Here is a 19,466-nt window from a genome sequence, read left to right as displayed (position 1 = left end):
TGTGTATATATAGGAAGCATTATAGTGACTGAATATCTTATTGTAATTGTGTATATAATACTTGATATAGTTAACTGCGTATTTATACTTGTAATATTTAATGAATTATAACAAAATTGTTTCATAAATTACGAGCGTCTTTTTATTTGTCTTTGCATACCCTCTTTATATTCTGATTGAAGGGTATTTGGTAGGTCGCGCTGCTACTCTAATTGGATTTGCACATTCAGTTTGACAACTGTTCGCTAGGTGGCGCGAGGTGAACTGCACTGCAGCCCTGCCAACATTGTGTAGCATTTTCGAAGTCGAAGTCGCGCTAGATGGCGCCAGCTAACGTCTGCAAGCGTTTTCGAAATCAACTCCTGCTTATAGCGCTAGAGGGCGCCAGCTAAGATTTTCGAACTCAACTGCTGCGTATAGCGCTAGATGACGCCAGCCAAAACGCTGTTCGATAGTTGGCGCCAGTCAAATTGAATGCAAATTTTAGTATCTTGGTATTTTCTCTGTGTAGCGTATTTTAGACCATTCAGGGAGTGGTCGCACTGTCTGACGCGTCCTTTCATCATATTGCATGTCTGCGGGCAATTTTTTGTTTAATTATTTGTTTTAGTGTAGTGAATTGTCTTTTTTTTTGTGTGGTAATGTTGAGTGTGTGTCGTCTATGTCTGGCCAAAGATGCCAACTTTGTGGTGTTCAATCGACAAGTAGCACTTCGAATAATGTCTTGCACGGGACTTGACGTCGAGGTCAACGACGGCCTCCCGCAGCTGATATGTCAGGACTGTCGACTGCGTCTCGAGGAGTTCCATTACTTTCGCAAGCGTTGTCATGCAGCCGATCGCAGGCTGCGTTGTGCGAAGCGCGTCGAATGCCGTGGCAACGCCATGGTAACAAGTGAGCTGCTCGTCGGCGACGAGGAGGATGCCATTCACTTGCAGGATGTGTCTCTTTGTACGGCCACCGCGTGCTCCGAGAGCAATGCGCACTGGCGTCAGGAGGCAGCCAAAATGATACGCACTGAAATCGATACGTATAAGAAGGAGCTACTGGGCATGTGCAAGCAGCAAGTGCGCGAGGAGATCGAGCAACAGGTACGAACTGAAGTTGGGGAGCTGATTCTGACGCAGGCGCGCAAGGAATGCCGCCTTAATGTGCTGGACTCGCTCTTCTATGAGATTGAAAGTTTCTTTGTTCGCAAACGCAACGCGGTTGTGTGTGAGCAGGCTTATGGCTCCGAAGGATTCATCTCGGACTCTGAGAACGCGGATCTAGAGAGCATTGCCACTACGTTGTGTGAGGAGAATCCCCTCGAACCTGGGCATGGATGTGTCGACAGTGGACTTGTTATCTGGTAATTAGACTACTACTTAACTTATTAAAGTATTTGATTAAACAATGCTCTTTTTAGATGGCGAGAATGCTGCCCAAGCTGCTACCCCACGCAACGTTGGACTGATCAAGAGGGAGCCGAAGACACCACAGAGGCCAATTGAACCTGTTGCTATGGTGGAAATCAACATGCAAAACCTTCAAGCGAACATGCTGCAAGACCAAGATCCGCAAAGCTCTACTACTGTGGCCAAAAAAAGAGCTGTGGCTTCTAAGCCATCAAAGTCCAAGTTGTCATTTAAATCTCCCGCTACGACGCCAATTAACAAAATCAAACACAAATGCCGCAGACATGTTATAAGGTCTCCGAGTGGTCGCTTTGCAAAATTGGCTAAGGACGATGGCGAATGTTATCGTAGTCGCCTGCGCAGCCCTGCGCGTCTTAATGAAACTACCTAATTGGAATATACATATGTACTTGCATTTAATTATAAGGCATTTTTTTTATAAATAAATAAATTGATTAGCGCCACTTGTGCATTATTTAAAAATATGTGTGTGCTTTACAACCCTGCTACAGACTTGTGTGATGGAGATGTGTGTTGTGCTATAACGATAACGATAACTCACCCTATCGCAAGTGTGGCTATCGACAGTGCTGTACCTGACGTCTGGCAAAGATTCTATTGCTTTGATGTCTTTAATGTCTATGAATAAAACGGAAATTACATAAAAATATTACAAATATTTATTGAAATAGCCATAATATTAGCCAGTTGAGTTTAAATACTTGCGAATTTATGGCACAGCAATTATTTTTAGTATAAATTTATTTGCGTTTTCCGGTCACACTGACACGCAACTCTAATCATTATTTTGTAGAGCTTGTTTTTGGCGTCTGTTGTTGTTTTGTTTCGTTTAGAAAGCAATTTTGCCCAGCAATTGCGAAAGTGATCATGTCGAGCACCACAAAGGAAACATATCCGGATGTCGAAGCGTGGTGTCGGCTCTGCCTCAGTGAACACCGCGATGCGTACACAATCTTTGCCGACGACGATTCGCAGTTGTCGGTGCCGATGCGTTTGATGGCCTGCGTCTCGCTGGAGGCGAAGTCAACCGACGGACTACCGAAGAAGATTTGCGGCGAATGTCGTTACCAGTTGGAGAAATCATTTCTGTTCCGGCAGCGCAGCCAAGCAGCCGACAAGAAGCTGCGCAAACACATTCGTTTGGTGAGCATGGGAAAAAAGAGTCGCGTCTTCAGCAAGTCAGCGGATCAGGAGTCAGACGAGGATGAACTGGAGTTCGAGGAGTCAATTGAGTTCATTGACAAGCTAGAGAATGTGTACGAGAAGCATTCGCAGAAATGGCGCGAAAAGTTCAAAGCGGATCAGGAGAAAGAGTTCTTAACGCGAGTTGATTTGATGCGCGAAGAGCTGCGCGTTGATATACGCAAAGAGTTGATGGACGAGGTGCGCCAAGAAGTGCGACAGCAGCTTCATGAGGAGGTGCAGGAGGAGAGTCGCAAGGAGCAGTTAGCTAAACTGTTGGGTGAGCTCGAAGTATTTCTGGACGAGAAGAAAGCCGGTCTCTGGGAATCTATTGAGGATGAGCCCACGGAAAACAAGCCCACCAACAAATCACCGATTGATGCATCTGTTACGACACCTACAAAACTCACACAAACGGCAGCAGTTGAAACGAGATCAACACGCAAGCGAGTTCGCGCGTCGCCAATCCAGCAGCAGACTAAGCAACGACGTACTAAGTTATCGGAAGCCGAGACGGAGTACGTGCTGGAGAGTACCGCTAAAGTGGAGCCACTTTCCACAGATGACGCCGATCAGGAAGAGGACGCTTCGACGCCCGCTGTTGCGGAGAGTTTCACCGATGTAAAGATTGCTGGAGCCTCTGATGACGTGGTGACCACACAGAACGGCGAGATCTACATCATCAATGCGGGCAAAGCGAACTCCACACCCACCTCATCCATTGAGTATCATCAGCAGGACAAGAATATTACATCCTACAACAGTAAGTGATTGAAATGAAGCATTCCACTTCACTTCTTTTAATCTCTCTTCGATTTCAGTTCGTGACAATGGTGAAATACAGTTTACAGACACCAAATCCGAGGACATGAGCGATGTGGTCGTGTTCAATCTGAACTCGGAAGCCGGGGATGATCAGCAGCTCTACGATTTTAACGATGTCATCATATTGGTAAGCAGAATAATTTGCTTATCTCTTACTGCTCTAATCAACTCGGTTTTCTCTTTTCGCAGTCCGATGGAAAAGCCAACAACGAGCTGTTGCCAGCAGCAAAGAGCCAGAAGAACGACTACGTGGTCAAGCAATCGCCACGCAATGCTCAGCCAACAATTGGACGTGCCAGCGATACGCTGAAATCATTTCAATGCCAACTCTGTCCCATTGCCTTTGGCACAGCCAAATCGCTGTCACGTCACATCAGCACACACATCAAGACGATGAAGAATGGCGTTGGCGGCGCCCTCAAATGTCCTGTCTGCGAGCTGCAATTGTCCTGCGCCAGTTCGCTCAAGCGTCACATGATTATTCACACCGGACTGAAGCCTTACAAATGCGACGAATGTTCGTTGGCGTTCTCGCAGCGAGAAGTACTCAAGCGGCACATGGACACGCACACAGGAGAGAAGCGTCATCAGTGTCCGCATTGCAATGCGTGCTTTGCTCAGAAAACCAATCTGCAGCAGCATATCAATCGCATGCACACAGAGGGCGAGCGTCAGCATAAATGTCATTTGTGTCATCGCAGCTTTAATCACGTCTCTGGACTCAGTCGCCATCTGGTCACGCATGCGGGAGTCACGTTTGCCTGCAAGGAGTGTGGACGCAAGTTTAACGATCGCAGCGCAGTGCAGCGACATGTGCAGAATGTGCACAAGCTCAAGGATCAGGACGATGTGGAGGGCAATGAGAACGAAGTGGACTTTGAGTAATAATCAACGCCTTTTTTACAATTTTAAACATTTGACAACTTTATTCGAAAATATGTTTAAAGTGCTTAACAACGTTTTTATCTTTTGGCACTAAACATTGAAACGGGAAACGGAATTAGGCGCGAGCGAGCAACTTAATTGCTAACAAAAATACAAATTTGCAAACAGTTAATATTGTAGTTATTATAAGAGATAGGTAGCTATAGTTACATATACATATGTTGTAGTTTTATATATTAAGTCATATACAAATATTATACGTATCGTACAATCTTTTAATATCGTTTATTACAAATACACAAAAAACACAACGCATTGTACATTTTTCGCTTTGATTTGTGGCGTGTACATACTTTAATACATATACTACTATAATGTGTATACTTAAACATCTTTCTTTAAACAATAAACATTCATATAAATTACGGATTACGAGCCACACACGCGCACTTCTTGCACACTAAACTGTAGAACCTAAACCTAAACTAAATGTCAACAAAACATTAAATCAATACAAAACTCAAATGCAAATGCTAATTTGTTAATATCAAATGAGATTGCCACCAACTCTGGGCCAGCGAATGTAGCTTTAAATGCCAGCACACATATTTGTATATAGAAATGTATTGTTTAACTAAACATTGGAATATCTTTTATAACGCGTTTGTTGTCCAGCACTTTGCGGCGAGGCCTCCGCCTCAAGTCGCTGCTAGTCGGAGTTTGTCAGCGAGCTGCGCTGCGATTCCAGCGTATTGGAATCGTTGCGTTGACGCAGCATGCGCGGCTGGCTGGCTGCAAAGTTCGAGAAGTCCTTCATCACATCCTTGTAGGTCTCATCCTCGCCATTGTACTCGTCGTTGAGACCAATTTCATCGTTCAGACGCGTGAGTCGCAAACTAAAATGAGGGATAAATAACTAAGCATCTCTTCAAATTAAAAAGTATTCTAACTTACAGCGTCACAATGTCTGCATTCTTTTGCTCCACGGCAATGTCGAGCGCCTTCTTGCCATCACTGGAGGCCAGATCGTAGGCTGCCTTGTGCTTTAGCAGCAAATAAACCTGCGCAATGTGTCCTTTCGCTGTGGATATGTGCAGTGCACTGTAGCCCAACTCATCGACGGCATCAATCGCAGCGCCATTCAACAGCAGATACTCGCAAGCCATCACCGAGCCAGAGATGACAGCCTGATGCAGGAACGAACGCTGACGATCCTGCGCATTCTTCCAATGCTTCTCGGCGCCCAGCGCAAATGCCATGCACATCACCGGCAGATTGTGCACCACGGCGGCGTGGTAGAGCAACATATTCGCATCGAGCTGAGTGAAGGGAACTTCTTCGGGCTGCTCGGCATCCGATTCACCTTCAGTGCTCTCTTGATCACTGCCCAAAATGCCTGGCGTCTCGTAGCTGTCCAGCGCCAGATCTTCGCCAATGACGAGCAAATCATCACGCGATATGCTCAGCGACATTGAGGGAATATTGATCGACTCGTCGTCGTCGTCATCGTCCAGCTCGTCGCCCGTCTTGGCCGTGTTATAAATGCTCGGATCATCGCTTAGGGTTTTGGGCAGCGGTCGCAACTGTCGTCGTCGCCTTCGTAGCTTCTTCACCGTCCACTTGCGAGTCCCACCAAGTGAGAGTGTGGCTCGCTTGCCGGTAAGCAGGCCGCCAACTCCTGAAGCCACACTACTACTGCCTTCGACGGCATCGTCGGCCAAGACACCGCCGCTGTCTATGCTCAACACTTCGGCAGTTTCGCTGGCCAACAGCTCTTGGGGTTTGGGCATGCCGCAGACAAACCGACGCTCCACATACTTGGCCTTAATCCACGCTTCGCGCACACCAATCTCACACTGCTCGGTTGGCTTTCTCAGCTCACAATCGTCAGCGATGCGTGCCTCATAGATGCGATTAACCACCTCGTTGCCAAGCTCCATCATCACCTTGACATTCTCCGTCTCCCAGGCATCCAACGTCAGCGATCGCACCTTGCTGTAGTGGACGCCCAGACTGCGATGCACACCCGAGCACTCGATACACAGCGTGATACCCAGATTGATGGAAGCCCAGCGTGGATCGGAGCCACGACAGTCGCAGCATTGCGCATTTCCTGGTATTTTTAGAAACTCCTCCCAATGACTAAATGACGGAGGAATGAATGAGTCATTAATGGGTTTTGCTTATCAATTGGTTAATCGACACTTACATGCGTCGCTTGGCGGGCAGCGCATTTGGGGCATTTGTGGACTGCGGTCGCGAGTGATGATGCGTGGAATCATGTTGAATAGCAGCGCCAATGCTGTGCTGCAACGCCGATATCCAGAGAGAGAGCATATCCGCCGAGTCCGCTTGCAGAATGTGGGATCTGTTGACGCAATATAGTTTTGACGTTATTGTGGTTTACTTTGATTAAACAAGACTTTACTCACTTGGTGGGCGAGATGACTTCGAAGCAGAAGCGACGATCGCCTTCGTTCACTGGCCGAACGGTGCAGATGCGTAGATCCTCCTCCATAACGGAAAACGAATCCTCGTTGCTGCGTTTTCTGCAATTCGAATCCAAATCACTTCAGCGTACAGCATCAACCAACCAACACACAATTCACACAACACAACACATTACAAACAGAAATAACAAAATGGCAAAATGGATGTCGAGAGATTTAACCGGCAAATCGGAATATGGGAGAACGGAGAACGGAAAAATCAAATCAAATCAAATCAGAAATGAGCTAAGGTAACGAAACAGTAATGATTATATGGCATTCTTTAGCCGCTAACGCACCTGTAGACCAACTGATTATCGCTGAGGTAGAACCAACGTCTACACCACGTCTTGAAGCCTTTCGATTTCTTTTTGAACAGATAACCCTCGACATTATGCGAGGCGCTGTTCGTATTCGAATCGCAATAACGCATCACGCTCATGTGTCGATTCTGCATGGCCTTCTCCAGCTGATGATAATCGCCGCGCAGCGCATTCAAATCCTCGCTAATGTTCTTGAAGAACTCGTCAAAGTCGTTGCACAAATCGAAGCCCTGATGATAATATGTCACGCACGCCTGATAATAGTCCAGCAGCTGCAACAGAAGAGTGTTGAAAGAGATCATCAGTATTGGGGGAGGTGACGAAGACACGTGTTGAAATACATATAATTTATTAACATTTATTTGCTGCCCCACATCACGAACCTGCCACAAGCACACAACAGCAACGACTGACGACGGTCGACGGTCGAAGACTGCTGACTGAGTCAACTTCGATCAAAAGGGGCGCAAGATGCGAATGAAAAAGTACATTAAATACTTATGCATACACACACTACACACTCCACACTCGACACACTCGATTCGCATATCTTTGAAGTGTATATCGCATGCAGAGATGACGTCACGAACAGCAACAATAATTATTCAATTGTTGATTTGTATTTATTTACGTTTACGTTCAAGACAACGACATTTCATTCACACATCGAACGAAAGCAAGATAAGCAATCTAATGGAAATCAAGCCCTACTTATAGTCCCCAAATAGCAATAAAGATATGACATATAAATAAACAAAAGTCTAATGCTATCAAACTTTGCCTAGTGAAGTGAAGCATTTTTGATTCCTATTTATCTAAGAATCTACTTCATTTCACTTTTAATGCTGTCAATAAGTTTTGTTCTCTGTATTATGCTATCTATATTTTCTTTGCTTTTGCGAACTAATCAGATTTATCATACTTTCGCATCAATTTGCTTAATTTATACTCTGTAATTTTCATCTTCACCAGGTGACATGCTCTTATTTTCTTGCTAGAAGCTTACAATTCTCATTATTATCATTAAGCTATCAAATTTCAACATTTCACATTCAGTTTTAATCTAAAATTAGTATCGTTTTAAACTGCAATCTGTCTTTTATATAAGCTGTAATTAGAGATTGTTTAATCTCTTACTTCGTAAGCACGCTTGTCTCAACTTATAGATAATGAATCATTCAAAACTCTGTTATCTAATCTTAGAGAAACCTTTCGCTTTCATGCATCAACTGCCTCAACATGGAATCAAACTCACTGTGGACAGTATGGAAGGTCCTTTGCGAGCCTGCACCAGCGTTATATAGTTGACATAGTCGAGAGCGGTGTGTTGAAAGCAAGACTTCGAGGCAGACAAAATATTCGCAGCTTCTTGAACCTCCTGTGGTCGATTTTTGCTGGCCTGTCATTTGAGAATATTATTATATTTTGTATTGTATAATATTTATTTACTACTCACCTGCGCGTTCTTGATGAGCGCATTGTCGTAGCCCTCGGAGACCTTGAGAAAGTGTCCTTTGTAGTCCTTGACCTGATTGATATCGTCTTTGACAAACTCATTGAGATTCTTAAGCACCGTTCGACTCGCCTGATCCAACAGTGTTGTATGGAATTTGTTCATTTCCTGTTTCCAAAAATAAAAACCAATTAAGTCGTATCAAGGTAATAATAGATTCATTCTATAAGCCCATTTTACCTGGAAGCAGTGAATCAGTTTACCTAGCGCATTGTGCGCATTTTTGTTGTCCAGGAAATGCTGCTGCAGATCCCATAAGGACATGGCAAAGGCGCTGTAGTAAATAAAATACAAAAATAAACATGCATAATTTAAGATAAGCGAGGAATGCGCAATTTACCTCTGATTCTTGACATATTCTTTGCCCGAGTCGACGGCAACGTTGCACAGCTTGATGATTTTCTCTAGACGATGCTCCAAGTGCTCGATGTCCGTCTCCTCCTTGGATACGAATTGTCTGTGGATGGCAAAATCGTCAACGTTAGCAGAATTGTATTGTTTAATAAGTGTAAACAAAGTAATGCCAAGAAAGGGCGACGACGTTGCTGTCGTTGTCGATTAACTGAGCGAGAAGATGCGTCTCTGTGTGTGTGTGTGTTTTTGTGTTTAATGAAGGAGAAGCAAAGGAGGCAGAAGGAGGGATGGAGCATCTTCAGGGCTGCGTCGTAGTTTGTGCTTGCTTGTGCTCTTGTTTATATGTTGACGCTTGTCATTTATGCCACTTTATTAAAGTGCTGTTTGCACTTGCAATTAAAGGCGAACTTCAAACTGACGATGGGATGGGATGATTCTACTATTTTAGTTTTTTTTCTCACTTTGCAGTTAACCTGTTGCTTGTTTTTTGATGTTGTTGCTGCTGCTGGTTGTGAAAGCCATCAAATTAGTTGGGTAATTAAAATATTTCACCAACAGCGAGAAAGCTCTGTTTGGAAGAGTCGAGATCGCCTTTAGTTTTTTTTTGTTTTTTTGGGTGAAATCATATCAAGCAGCTGTGGCAACTGTAAAATTGGCATTGCTCGCCATCGATTGCCGCAGCAATTAGCAAAAAAAAGAAACATGTAACTAATGTTATTTCTTGTTACATTTGTAGCATGATAAATTCCAAAACTCTGACGACGCTCTCAACTCAAGTCAAGTGCAAAGTTTGTTCGATGATGATTAAGCGTCGCTAGCAGCTAAATTTGAGCTCGGGTTGTGGGTGTTAGGAGGAGGTAGGGTGTAAGAGAAGAGGGCACGATATTGCGGAGCCAGTCACGCTATAAATGCTGTGTAGACTCCCCCTCTCAATAATCGCTACGCTATCAAATGCAAATGCCAAATGCGGAAATAGAATGCGCATTATCATTGGCGAGAGAAGGAGAGGGAGAGAGGGCAATAGAGGGAGATATACGCACCTGAATCTTGGCGAATCCTTTAGGCATTCCTCAAAATCAATTGTGGCGCGCATTGTGGCAACACACACATTCACATACAAGCACTAACTAACGCACACGTACACACACACGAAAAGGCTTAATCACTCAGTATTTGCACTGTTGGCGAAGCAAAAATTTTGGCTGCTGATTTTTCAGCTGTTGCTTCTTCTCTGCACCAAAAAATTGATTGGGTTTCCAGAGAGCGAGCGATTAATGTGCGGCGAGGCCCTAAATGTGGGCGACTGCTTTGCAGTCATCAGCAGACTGCAGCCTGAATTACTAAATTAATTAACAAGACAGACGTATTACAACAGATAATTAACAACAATAACAAGAAAAAGAAAAACACAACACTGACACAAAGCGACGCGCACACAAAACACACAACAAAAATAATCGTCGTCGTCTCACTTTCTATTCGCGCTTAATAACGCACTAAATTTGCCTAACAAGCAATATACCGCTAGTCTTACGTTGTGCAACACTGCATTGCGGCTCTGGCACATTATGCAGTACTGGCGCACTGCCTTTGGTTCTTCTGCTTCTTTCGCCGTGGTGCCCGTTTTTATTTTGTGTAATATAAAATTGTTTGTATAAAAACACAGTTATTATCAATGCACAAACGTTCTATGTGCAATGTGAATGTGTCACATCAATCTTACTATGCTAAAACTATGAAAGTAAAGCGCTGAAACGCGTCGCCCAATAAGTCGTCGCCGCAGTCGTCGTCCATTTGTTTACCCTTTGTCTTGTCTTGTGTTCTTCTTGTTCTACGTGCGATTTTTTTTGCGTGTCTTCCGTGTTCAACCTGCATACAAAATATCTCGGCGCTGTGACGTCATAAAATACAACAAACATCACGCCCCGCGCACCAGAATAGGAAACGTTGACCCAAGCGACCGAGTGACTGCGAAATTGGAATGTGGAAGTGCCACAAGTGCGGCAAACCCGTTTACTTTGGTAATTTTTAACACCCACACACACATTCTCACATACAAACACTCACGCGCCCATTTAAATGTGCATGGCGCATTTGTTTAAATAACACTAAATTCCAAATAACACATATTTTGATCTTGTGTGTCTAACACAGCGGAACGTAAACAGTCTCTGGGCTACGACTGGCATCCGGAATGTTTGCGTTGCGAGGAGTGCGGCAAGCGTCTCAATCCCGGCCAGCATGCAGAGGTAATCATCATCATTAGCATATGATATAGTACAGTGAAAACTCGCGTGGAAGGTCAAATGGGAACAATAGGTGATATTACAATATTGCTATATTGTGTCATCAAGTATTATAGAAAGTGTTCCCCCAAGAGCTGTCCCCTGAGGGAGTTTACTACCTGAACAATAGTATCAATTAAGAAGGTTCTAAATTGCTGTGTAAACGTTGTTGGAAATCTGCTTTAGATACGTGACTTCGATAAGGACTGGTTGAAATGCATGCCATAGTTTGTCTTGACTTCATCACACACATTAATTGCCTGATCATATAATGTTGTCGAAGTTTAGTACGAATTGCAGCCTCCAGGGATTTACCATTTACATCACATATAGAAAAAAAGTTCAGGGATGAATCATCTAATAGAGTTGTCCAGCTCAGCGAGATTTCACTGTATTCCATTTAAGATACAATTAATTAACCATTTGCATATTGCATTTCCATTCTGCAGCATAAAGGAGTGCCTTATTGTCATGTGCCCTGCTATGGTGCGCTGTTTGGTCCCCAGCTTTTTGGTCACGGCACGCGTGTTGAGTCACACAAGAGCTATGGCGTTAAAGGCACCCAGAAACCCGTTGCCGCTCAAGTTAATGGACCCGCCTTGCCGCGCGATCACTTGGAGTCCAAGCTAAAGGTGCAGTTGCAATCATATGAATCAGCAGTTTATTAATTAAAACTCCTTTACAGGTCTATAATCAGTTTTACGACAATAAAAGTCTCGAGATACGCAGCAGGGAAGTGAACAATCGCTTGGTGCTCGAAGGACCGCTGCGTGTCTTCTGGGGCGTCCAGGGCGTCATACATCTGAAGGAGGACGACGATCAGCGCACGTTCATAGTGCGCAAACGTAATTCGTGTCGCACCTCCAAGGCAGCGGATGTAAGTTTAAGAATTAATCTTGGTTAGACACTCTTAAAAACCTTCTTCGCTTTGTAGGAAAGCTGCTCGGATAAGGAGAATGAGGCCAGCGACTCGGTGGCACCGCCTACAACAACGGCTAGCGAGGTGGATCCACTCTCCACGGACATTTCACTCTCAGAGAGCATGACCTTTGACTCGTGCAGTTTAAATGAGATTTCCGAGCTGCCGACAACGCCTGAAGATGCCTCCGCCAACACAACAGGCAGTGGACAGTTGCCCAATGGTCAGTCATCGAATGCGGACAATGACGAGGAGGATACTACCACAACGGATTCGTCGAGCACGTTGATTGGCAGCGGCACCGAAGCGGTTACGGCCAGCACAAGTTGTGTGTCCAGCACGTTGCCTTCGAAGCTGGGCAATCTGGAGAAGCTGGACTGGGATGACATTGATGATCTGCTGCAGGTGGAGCGACGTCACACCGAAAAGGATAAAAACTATGAAACAATGCCGGTAAAGTTGCCCTCATCGTCGTCGCAATCTTCCAGCGAGAGTTCGCCCAGCAAAACCTGTACCGAAAGCAGTTCTTCCTCCACGGCCACGCAGAATAATCAAATTAATTCGGCCTCATCGCCAACAACAACGACGACCACAACAAGCAGCTCGGATAACTTTATGACGGCCACCGACTCCTTGACTGCCAATACAAACACGCAAAACACCAGCACAGTGACCACTACAAACACCACATTGGATGAGTACAAGACATCCGATGATGCGACGCTGAAACCGATGGATTTCGAGGACTTTAAACGCAGCGTGCATCAGGATTATGTAAATGGTGCGAATTCATTTCAAGAGCCCAATGAAGATACGCTGAAACGCAATCAACCCATTGATCCATCGCGCATACACGATTCCCTCAAGCTCTACGGCGAGAATTCAGTGATGAGCAAGAGCTTTAACTGCGAGCATGCTCTGCGCTCCATAGATCCCGCCTTGATCAATGATACGATGCATTTGCGAAGCAGCATCGACTCGCCGCGTTCCTCGCAGCGTCAGTATGCGCTGCAGAAGAGCGGTTCAGCCTTTGCTTCCACTGCTCCTAGCAGGGAGCAGCATAAGCCATTTGAACAGGGCCGCCAGCTGTTCGAGAAGGGCATTAATCGCTCGAAGTCGGGACCCAGTTGCTTTGTGTACTCGGACAGCGATGATGATGACGATGCGACGCTGCGTCCACATCGTTTGGCCACCGTGCGACGCAGCGATGTGCCTCAACGTTATATACAAATCCAAATGAATTGCTATCCCAAAGAAGAGACGAGCCGCGGTGACACCTCATCGGTAAGCCATTGAAACTGTTTAAGACTTCCTGTAGTTGTGTTTTGTTGCTTATCATTTGAACGACTTCTTTGAACTTTGTAAACTTATCTAAGTCCATTTTGCTATTGCGTTACTTGTTACGCGTAGCTAGATAATGAGCTTTGTTTTATCAGACAACATTAGTGTTATCTGTATGTCTCCAACTAATTCCCTTTTTGATTTGCGTTTTAGGTGTTGAGTGGCGCTGTGGCTGGTGACGAATTGACGCAGACCGAGGAGCTTTACACGGCCACCGAGGGCAGAGGAGCAGCTGGCGATGGCGTCGATGCTGCTGGCAACGAAGCGGGATTGCATGTGAATGAGGATGGCGTTGTGCTGCGTCGACCACCGCGCACTGGAGCTGCGGCAATTAAACGACGCAGTGGCAATCGACGGTAAATTAAAACTGCATTCTAAACTTGTCAATTTGATAATGAATTTTAATGCATGCAGATCTCGCACGAAGCTGAAGCGTCGCTGTTCTATCAATGGACATTTCTATAATCGAGAAACTTCCTTTTTCACGCCGCCTTACGGCTCGCAGATGTCCGTCTGGGTTACGTCGCTGGTGACCACACAGGAGGTCATTAATCTGGTGCTGGAGAAGTACAAGGTGGATAGCGCAGCGGAGAACTTTTCGTTGTTCATAGTGCGCGACAATGGAGAGCAGAAGCGTCTGAAGGATAATGAATATCCGTTGATAACGCGCATCACGTTGGGACCTCACGAGGATGTGGCGCGTTTATTTTTGGTGGATGCACGCAAAACTGATGAAATCAGGTAACTAAATGATATTTACTTTTGAATAATAATGTTTTAACTACTTTTGTCTCTGCTTAGTAATGAAGTTGCTCAATTTTTGAATCTGTCGCTGCCTGAGTGCCGCGCCATACTCGCTGGTTATGACCAGGAATTGGCGCGTGAAGTAGTTAAAATTAAGGAGAGGTAAGTTTAAACTTAATGACTATTTACAGTCACTAACTTTGCGTTTTATTTGCAGATATTCGGAGCTACGTCGTCGCATTGTGACGCGCATGGAATCTCTAAAGGTGCATCTATAAATGCCAAAACGGAATCTCCCCACAAAAATACTTTTTTATACACTTATAGCCATAATGTTAAAGGCGGCCAAGCAAAAATAGTATTCCTTTATTTTTGATTTACGTATTTGTATTTACTAATTTCATTTAATTATCATCATACTCATCATGATTATTAAAGTAGCATTTAGGCCAAATCTAACAAAATAATTTAGCCCTCGCCCAGTGAAACGAACAAAGCAACTGTTAGCTGCAAATTCTTCTCATTTCTGATTTCCAATTTCCATGTAACACTAACCAAACTCATTTATACAAGGCATTTCCATTTTAGAAAGCGTTTAAGACTTGTAACTAACCAAAAATAATTATTAATCTGCACAACACAAACACAAAAACACACAAATTGCAATACGTTTACATGGATTTGTGTTGAGAATCAATCATAAGCAATGTATACAACAAAATATGTTTATTTAACTCTTTAAGTCAAGCCAATCAACAACAACAACTGCAACACAATTGAATGATTGATGGACGAATTGATGTCACACACAGATGCAATTTTTTGTATACCGCAAACAATAACTAAATGTAACATAAGATGGACTTGTTGATTGAAAATCATTTGAATATCAAATAAAATGTAAAGATTTAACAAAAAATGAAAATAAGAACATTTCTTACGCTCCAGTTGATGTCAGTTATCAGCTGCTTGATGGACGCACAAGTTAAGCCATAATCTCCAAAGGGGACGACTATCAAAGCAGAAGTCAATGATGCCATTAAAAATAGAGGAGCAGCCGCAGCAATAGCAATAGAAGCTGAGCAGCAGCTGAGCATCGCACATGCGGCCTATGTCACTGTGTTTTCAAGTGTGTGTGCTGGGGCTATTAATTTAAAACTGACAGCGTCTTTTGGGGCCAACGTGGCTGGGACTCGATGCTCGATGCTCGAGACTTGACTCGCCGACGACTGCTTTTGGAGGCTGGCTTTGGCAGCGAGGCGCTGACGCGTTAAATGGTTTCGGGGTTTCCCGGCCAGCGCGGCGTCATCGATGCGAGCCAACTGTGCCAAGCGGCAAATACATAAAAATCAAGAGCCAACAACAACAACAACTATTCGGAGGTCCATTTGGGATGTGAGCGCGTATTAGGCTGGTAACTGTAAGCTGTTAGCTGTTAGCTGGTAGCAGGTTCACGACCCGCTGCCAAATTGCCGTGGCGCAGTCAATTATTGCCTAAGAGAGCATCCTTGGGGCCAGGCGACAACGACAGCGAGAGCTTGAGAGAGATTGCGATATAATCGAAAAAAGAATATCGATTTTGATGCTCTTTACGTTTCGCTGAGGGGTTGGCGTCTGGAAGCGCTGGAGCGCAGTTGTTGCTGCTTCTGCTGCTTGTCCCAGTCGCCAGCGAGGCAAACGAGGGTTGCTCATTGCGCATACGCAGAGTGTTACACTGCAAAGAAATTTCAAAGCAAAGAACTTAATTTGTAATTTTATAATTAGTAGTTATAGTAGAAAATACATTTTATTATGCATTTAAAAGTAATTTATATTTGATGTATTTAATTATTTGTCAACTTTTTTGCTGCACAGCTTGACAACCCTGCGCCTTGCTCTCTTCGATGTCCTGCGTGCGCTCTCTTATGTCAATTCATGCGCTTGGCGCAAAATTCCAATGCCGTTTTTGCGGCCGAGCCACATGCAAATCGTTTTGGGCCAAGCTCGCTCTCAGTTTACGTTTTGGTCGCGTCGCCTTCAGTTCGTCCACGTTCCGTGTGTGTTCCCGCTGCTGCAGTGCATCGCATTAAAGCGCCACAGCGATTGAAAAGCTCCCCAGCAAACTAAAACTGTGACTGTGACTGTCGAGTGTTCAGTGTTCAGTGTTGAGTGCGTGCTTTAGTGTGTGTTCCCAGTTCAATACTTCTAACTCAAACTCCGTCTCACATTCGATACGAGCGACAATTCAAAGCAATTAGCATTGCGAGGCGATTCAGTTAGTAAAACAAAAGCCTTGCGGAAATCGTGAACAATTTGCGACGCCTTTAAGCCGCTTCTCCGTTCTCAGTAAATTCGTGTGCGCCTTTTTGTTGTTGTTGTTCGCCATGAAGCGTTCGCGTTTGCCGCTTATTGCCAGCGTTTGTCTGGCGCTGGTGTTGATGTCATCCTGCCTGCTCACAGGCGCTGAGGCCAAGAAGAAGAAATACGTTGGCGAAACTGGCGGTGATTTTGAGTTTATCGATGAGGTAAGTCCCAAATGGCTCTGTCTCTATGTCTCTATGTCTCTTGTCCCTGACTTTCTTCAATTCCAATTCGCAAGTCGCAAGTCTGTCTGCCTGTCTGTCACTTACTTAATACAGACTAAGCTGACTCCCGCGTATCCTATGCGACTTTTCTTTTTGCTTTTTTCGACTGTGGCACACATAACGCATTTGCGCTTTTAGCCAAGTTTTTCTTTCTATTTCTTTGTTTGCTTTATTTCTGTGTCTTCTCTGCTGTCACGCATTCACCTTTGGCAACGCTACTGAGGTTTCACACCAAAACAGAAACAACAAGCAACGACTACGACAAGTTGATGTTGTGCGTAGCCAATACGCTCTTGGCCCAAACGTTTGTCTTGCCAATTACTCACGCAAATCGGATTTGTAGTACGAGTAGTTGTTGCACTTTGTAGTTGTGTAGTTGTGTATTTGCTGTATTTGTTGTTCGTTCGCCAGTAAGCCAGGACAGGTGGGAGTCTTAGCCAAGGCTCACGCAATACAAAGCCAAGATGGAGTGATAGAGAGCACAGATAACCAGAGTGAGACACACTAAGAGAGAGAGAGAGAGAGAGAGAGAGAGCAGGAAAAGCAACTAAAAATCAATAGCTAAAGCATTTGGCAGCCTCGTTGACGTCGTTGGCAGCGCTGCGCGTAAGCGTAAACTATGAAGTAAGCACTAAGCAGCTTTGAATTTGTCTACCAACCACCCACCCGCGCCCCTCCTCTTCTCTTCTCTTCGGTCCGCCCCTGCCATCGATAACTGTTAGTCACAGACGCAGCGTCGTCGTCGTCATTGCTGTTTGCATTGTTTTTGCAGCCATTTGCTTTAGCTCTTCGCCGACATTTTCTAGCAACGTTTCCACTGCTGTTTCCCGCTCCTTGTTGTTGTTCTAGTTGTTGTTGTTCTTGGTTTGTTTGGCATTTCGTTTTTATTTCTTTTCGTTTCCTCTTTGCCACCTCTTTGCGCTTTCAACTTGTTTTATGCGTGGCCATAGCCTGCCTCCTTCTCAATCTCTGATTCCCTTACTCTTTCGCTCTCTCTTTCTCTCTTACTTGTGTGTGCTAATAGGCCTACACACACACACACACACACACACACACGCGTTGCCAACTCTCGAGTGGAGCCTTGAAGTGAATATATTGCAAAGCGCTAAAGTTTTTGGCCAAAAATGAAAGAACGCAAAATATACTCGTATGTGTGTGAGTTTTTGCGAGTTGGCGAATGTACAATCGCTGAATTTTAAGCAGCCTATGCGTGTCTGTGTGTATGAGTGTGAGTGTGTGGGGGTGTGCGTGTGTGGCACACACAAACAACAAAGCCAATTTACAGATTCAGCTTTAATGTTTTATATTCTGCACATAAACACATTAAAATTTAAGTCGCAGGCCTCTAGGATCTCTCTCTTTCTCTATCCCTGAGAGAAGCCTTAGAAGCGCCCCCAAGTTGTAGTTATCCTATTATTAATGCCTTGCCATCGAGGATTTCACTTTAATTGGTTTAAGTAGCGCAACGATTCCTAGAAAAAATGCCAAAGTTCAGTGCTATGAAAACTTTTACTTCGAAATTTGAACTGAATACTTGGCATATTTTTTTTAAAGTATTATATAACACACTTTAGTCGGTCTATCTACAGCAACTCATTATGCATAATTACTCGATGCTTTGTTATATAAAATTGCCTTTATTTGCTGCTCTCCGTCGCTCTTTGTAGGCCATAAACAACCTTTTCCACTTCACTTGCCACAGCCAGATTTTCAAGTCGAGTGCTGCAGCTGCATAAATTTAATGTTTGCTACGTTTTTTCAGGGTTTTTTTTTTTAATTTTTTCTTTTATAGCTAATCGTATCTTTGGCTACGACATTTTTCCAATGAATTTGATTGTTTATTTTCAAACTTTGCGTTTTCCAAAGTATTTAGAAATGGCATAAATTATGTGAAAAGTTTTTGTAACCAAAATTGTTTCAACTTCTTGGGCTTGGGCATTGAATTTAATTGAAAAGTTCGCTATTGTTCCCATATTATTGCTCTGGCAGGAGCAAGTGTCTTTTGTGGCAAGTGTCAAAGATGTTGAACACACACACACACACACACACACACACACACACACACACAGTGGGCAAATGGAAGCTTAAAGTATTTGGATTTGGATTGCTCGCAGTTAGGGGCAAAATAATTGACAGCTTAGTGACGCCGATAAAAGGAGAGATGAAGAAGGCCGGAACTCAAGTGGCCCATTTCTTGACATAGTTAATTGACCATCAATATTTTTCGTATTTTGTTGTTGTTGTTTCCCGGGGAGAGTTGCGCAGAAATCGACTCAATTTATTGCTGGCTTCGTTTGGTTTCGATTCGTTTTGCGATTCATTTTTCGGGGCAGGCCGAAAATGAATAATAGAAATTCATATTTGTGGGTGTATCCAACGGTGATTTGCTTCCTGACAACGGAAATATGTAATCTCGCTGCCTTACAAATAACCATCAACTGTTGCCGTTAATAAAGCACAAGCTGCAGCTACTCGTACGTATACGTAATATAACATACAATATGTACAATTTGGCCTTAGCTAAGCATATTCGGCATTAACTATTTGAGTTACGAGTTAAGATTTCCCTTTCGCATTCAACATTTCTAGCTCATTTTGCACGCCTTGCATTTATTATACATGGC

At 44.1% G+C, this 19,466-nt stretch overlaps 5 protein-coding genes across 6 annotated transcripts in view; 4 read left to right on the top strand and 1 right to left on the bottom strand.

Annotated features, from left to right (window-relative positions):
* Window positions 1-532: 532 nt before the first annotated feature.
* On the top strand, window positions 533-1,660 carry LOC132787770 (uncharacterized). The gene is made up of 2 exons (XM_060795057.1): window positions 533-1,351; window positions 1,409-1,660. Coding segments are annotated over exons 1-2 (711 nt in total). The 5' UTR covers window positions 533-641; the 3' UTR covers window positions 1,410-1,660.
* Window positions 1,661-2,117: 457 nt separating this feature from the next.
* LOC132787769 (myoneurin) lies at window positions 2,118-4,310 on the top strand. The gene is made up of 3 exons (XM_060795056.1): window positions 2,118-3,363; window positions 3,422-3,552; window positions 3,615-4,310. The coding sequence occupies exons 1-3, from the start codon at window positions 2,286-2,288 to the stop codon at window positions 4,308-4,310; spliced, it is 1,905 nt and encodes a 634-aa protein (XP_060651039.1). The 5' UTR covers window positions 2,118-2,285.
* Window positions 4,311-4,406: 96 nt separating this feature from the next.
* On the bottom strand, window positions 4,407-10,466 carry LOC132787767 (arf-GAP with coiled-coil, ANK repeat and PH domain-containing protein 2). Of its 2 annotated transcripts, none has more exons than XM_060795053.1 (10): window positions 10,030-10,466; window positions 8,976-9,092; window positions 8,816-8,909; window positions 8,579-8,743; window positions 8,378-8,521; window positions 7,099-7,394; window positions 6,743-6,880; window positions 6,520-6,678; window positions 5,265-6,452; window positions 4,407-5,206 (listed from the first exon to the last, which is right to left on the bottom strand). In XM_060795053.1, the coding sequence occupies exons 1-10, from the start codon at window positions 10,080-10,082 to the stop codon at window positions 5,020-5,022; spliced, it is 2,541 nt and encodes an 846-aa protein (XP_060651036.1). In that variant the 5' UTR covers window positions 10,083-10,466; the 3' UTR covers window positions 4,407-5,019. The 2 variants fall into 2 exon arrangements, with proteins under 2 accessions (XP_060651036.1, XP_060651037.1); XM_060795054.1 differs by having other exon boundaries at window positions 6,743-6,859; window positions 10,030-10,465.
* Window positions 10,467-10,562: 96 nt separating this feature from the next.
* Window positions 10,563-15,183, top strand: LOC132787768 (serine-rich adhesin for platelets). The gene is made up of 9 exons (XM_060795055.1): window positions 10,563-11,010; window positions 11,144-11,238; window positions 11,724-11,906; window positions 11,960-12,151; window positions 12,209-13,477; window positions 13,688-13,890; window positions 13,949-14,275; window positions 14,336-14,440; window positions 14,496-15,183. The coding sequence occupies exons 1-9, from the start codon at window positions 10,971-10,973 to the stop codon at window positions 14,554-14,556; spliced, it is 2,475 nt and encodes an 824-aa protein (XP_060651038.1). The 5' UTR covers window positions 10,563-10,970; the 3' UTR covers window positions 14,557-15,183.
* Window positions 15,184-16,267: 1,084 nt separating this feature from the next.
* Window positions 16,268-19,466, top strand: part of LOC132787363 (proteoglycan Cow) — a 51,496-nt gene continuing 48,297 nt past the window's right edge. The window contains 1 exon segment of the mRNA XM_060794364.1: window positions 16,268-16,782. Within this exon segment, the coding sequence (XP_060650347.1) occupies window positions 16,642-16,782 (141 nt within the window). The 5' untranslated portion in view covers window positions 16,268-16,641.

This window comes from Drosophila nasuta, chromosome 2R (genome assembly GCF_023558535.2).
Source record: "Drosophila nasuta strain 15112-1781.00 chromosome 2R, ASM2355853v1, whole genome shotgun sequence".
Lineage (NCBI taxonomy): Eukaryota > Metazoa > Arthropoda > Insecta > Diptera > Drosophilidae > Drosophila > Drosophila nasuta.
The sequence above is the reverse complement of the archived record's forward strand: the minus strand, read 5'-3'. Positions and strand labels throughout refer to the sequence as shown.

Coding starts and splice junctions, on each gene's coding strand:
- LOC132787768 (XM_060795055.1), top strand. CDS start 10,971: ATGTGGAAGTGCCACAAGTGCGGCAAACCCGTTTACTTTG. Junction 13,478..13,687: donor GCCGCGGTGACACCTCATCG/GTAAGCCATTGA, acceptor TTTGCGTTTTAG/GTGTTGAGTGGCGCTGTGGC. Junction 14,441..14,495: donor GTAGTTAAAATTAAGGAGAG/GTAAGTTTAAAC, acceptor TTTTATTTGCAG/ATATTCGGAGCTACGTCGTC.
- LOC132787769 (XM_060795056.1), top strand. CDS start 2,286: ATGTCGAGCACCACAAAGGAAACATATCCGGATGTCGAAGCGTGGTGT. Junction 3,364..3,421: donor GAATATTACATCCTACAACA/GTAAGTGATTGA, acceptor CTTCGATTTCAG/TTCGTGACAATGGTGAAATA. Junction 3,553..3,614: donor TTAACGATGTCATCATATTG/GTAAGCAGAATA, acceptor CTCTTTTCGCAG/TCCGATGGAAAAGCCAACAA.
- LOC132787767 (XM_060795053.1), bottom strand. CDS start 10,082: ATGCGCGCCACAATTGATTTTGAGGAATGCCTAAAGGATTCGCCAAGA. Junction 9,093..10,029: donor AAGGATTCGCCAAGATTCAG/GTGCGTATATCT, acceptor TGCCATCCACAG/ACAATTCGTATCCAAGGAGG. Junction 8,522..8,578: donor CGCTCATCAAGAACGCGCAG/GTGAGTAGTAAA, acceptor CTCAAATGACAG/GCCAGCAAAAATCGACCACA.
- LOC132787770 (XM_060795057.1), top strand. CDS start 642: ATGTTGAGTGTGTGTCGTCTATGTCTGGCCAAAGATGCCAACTTTGTG.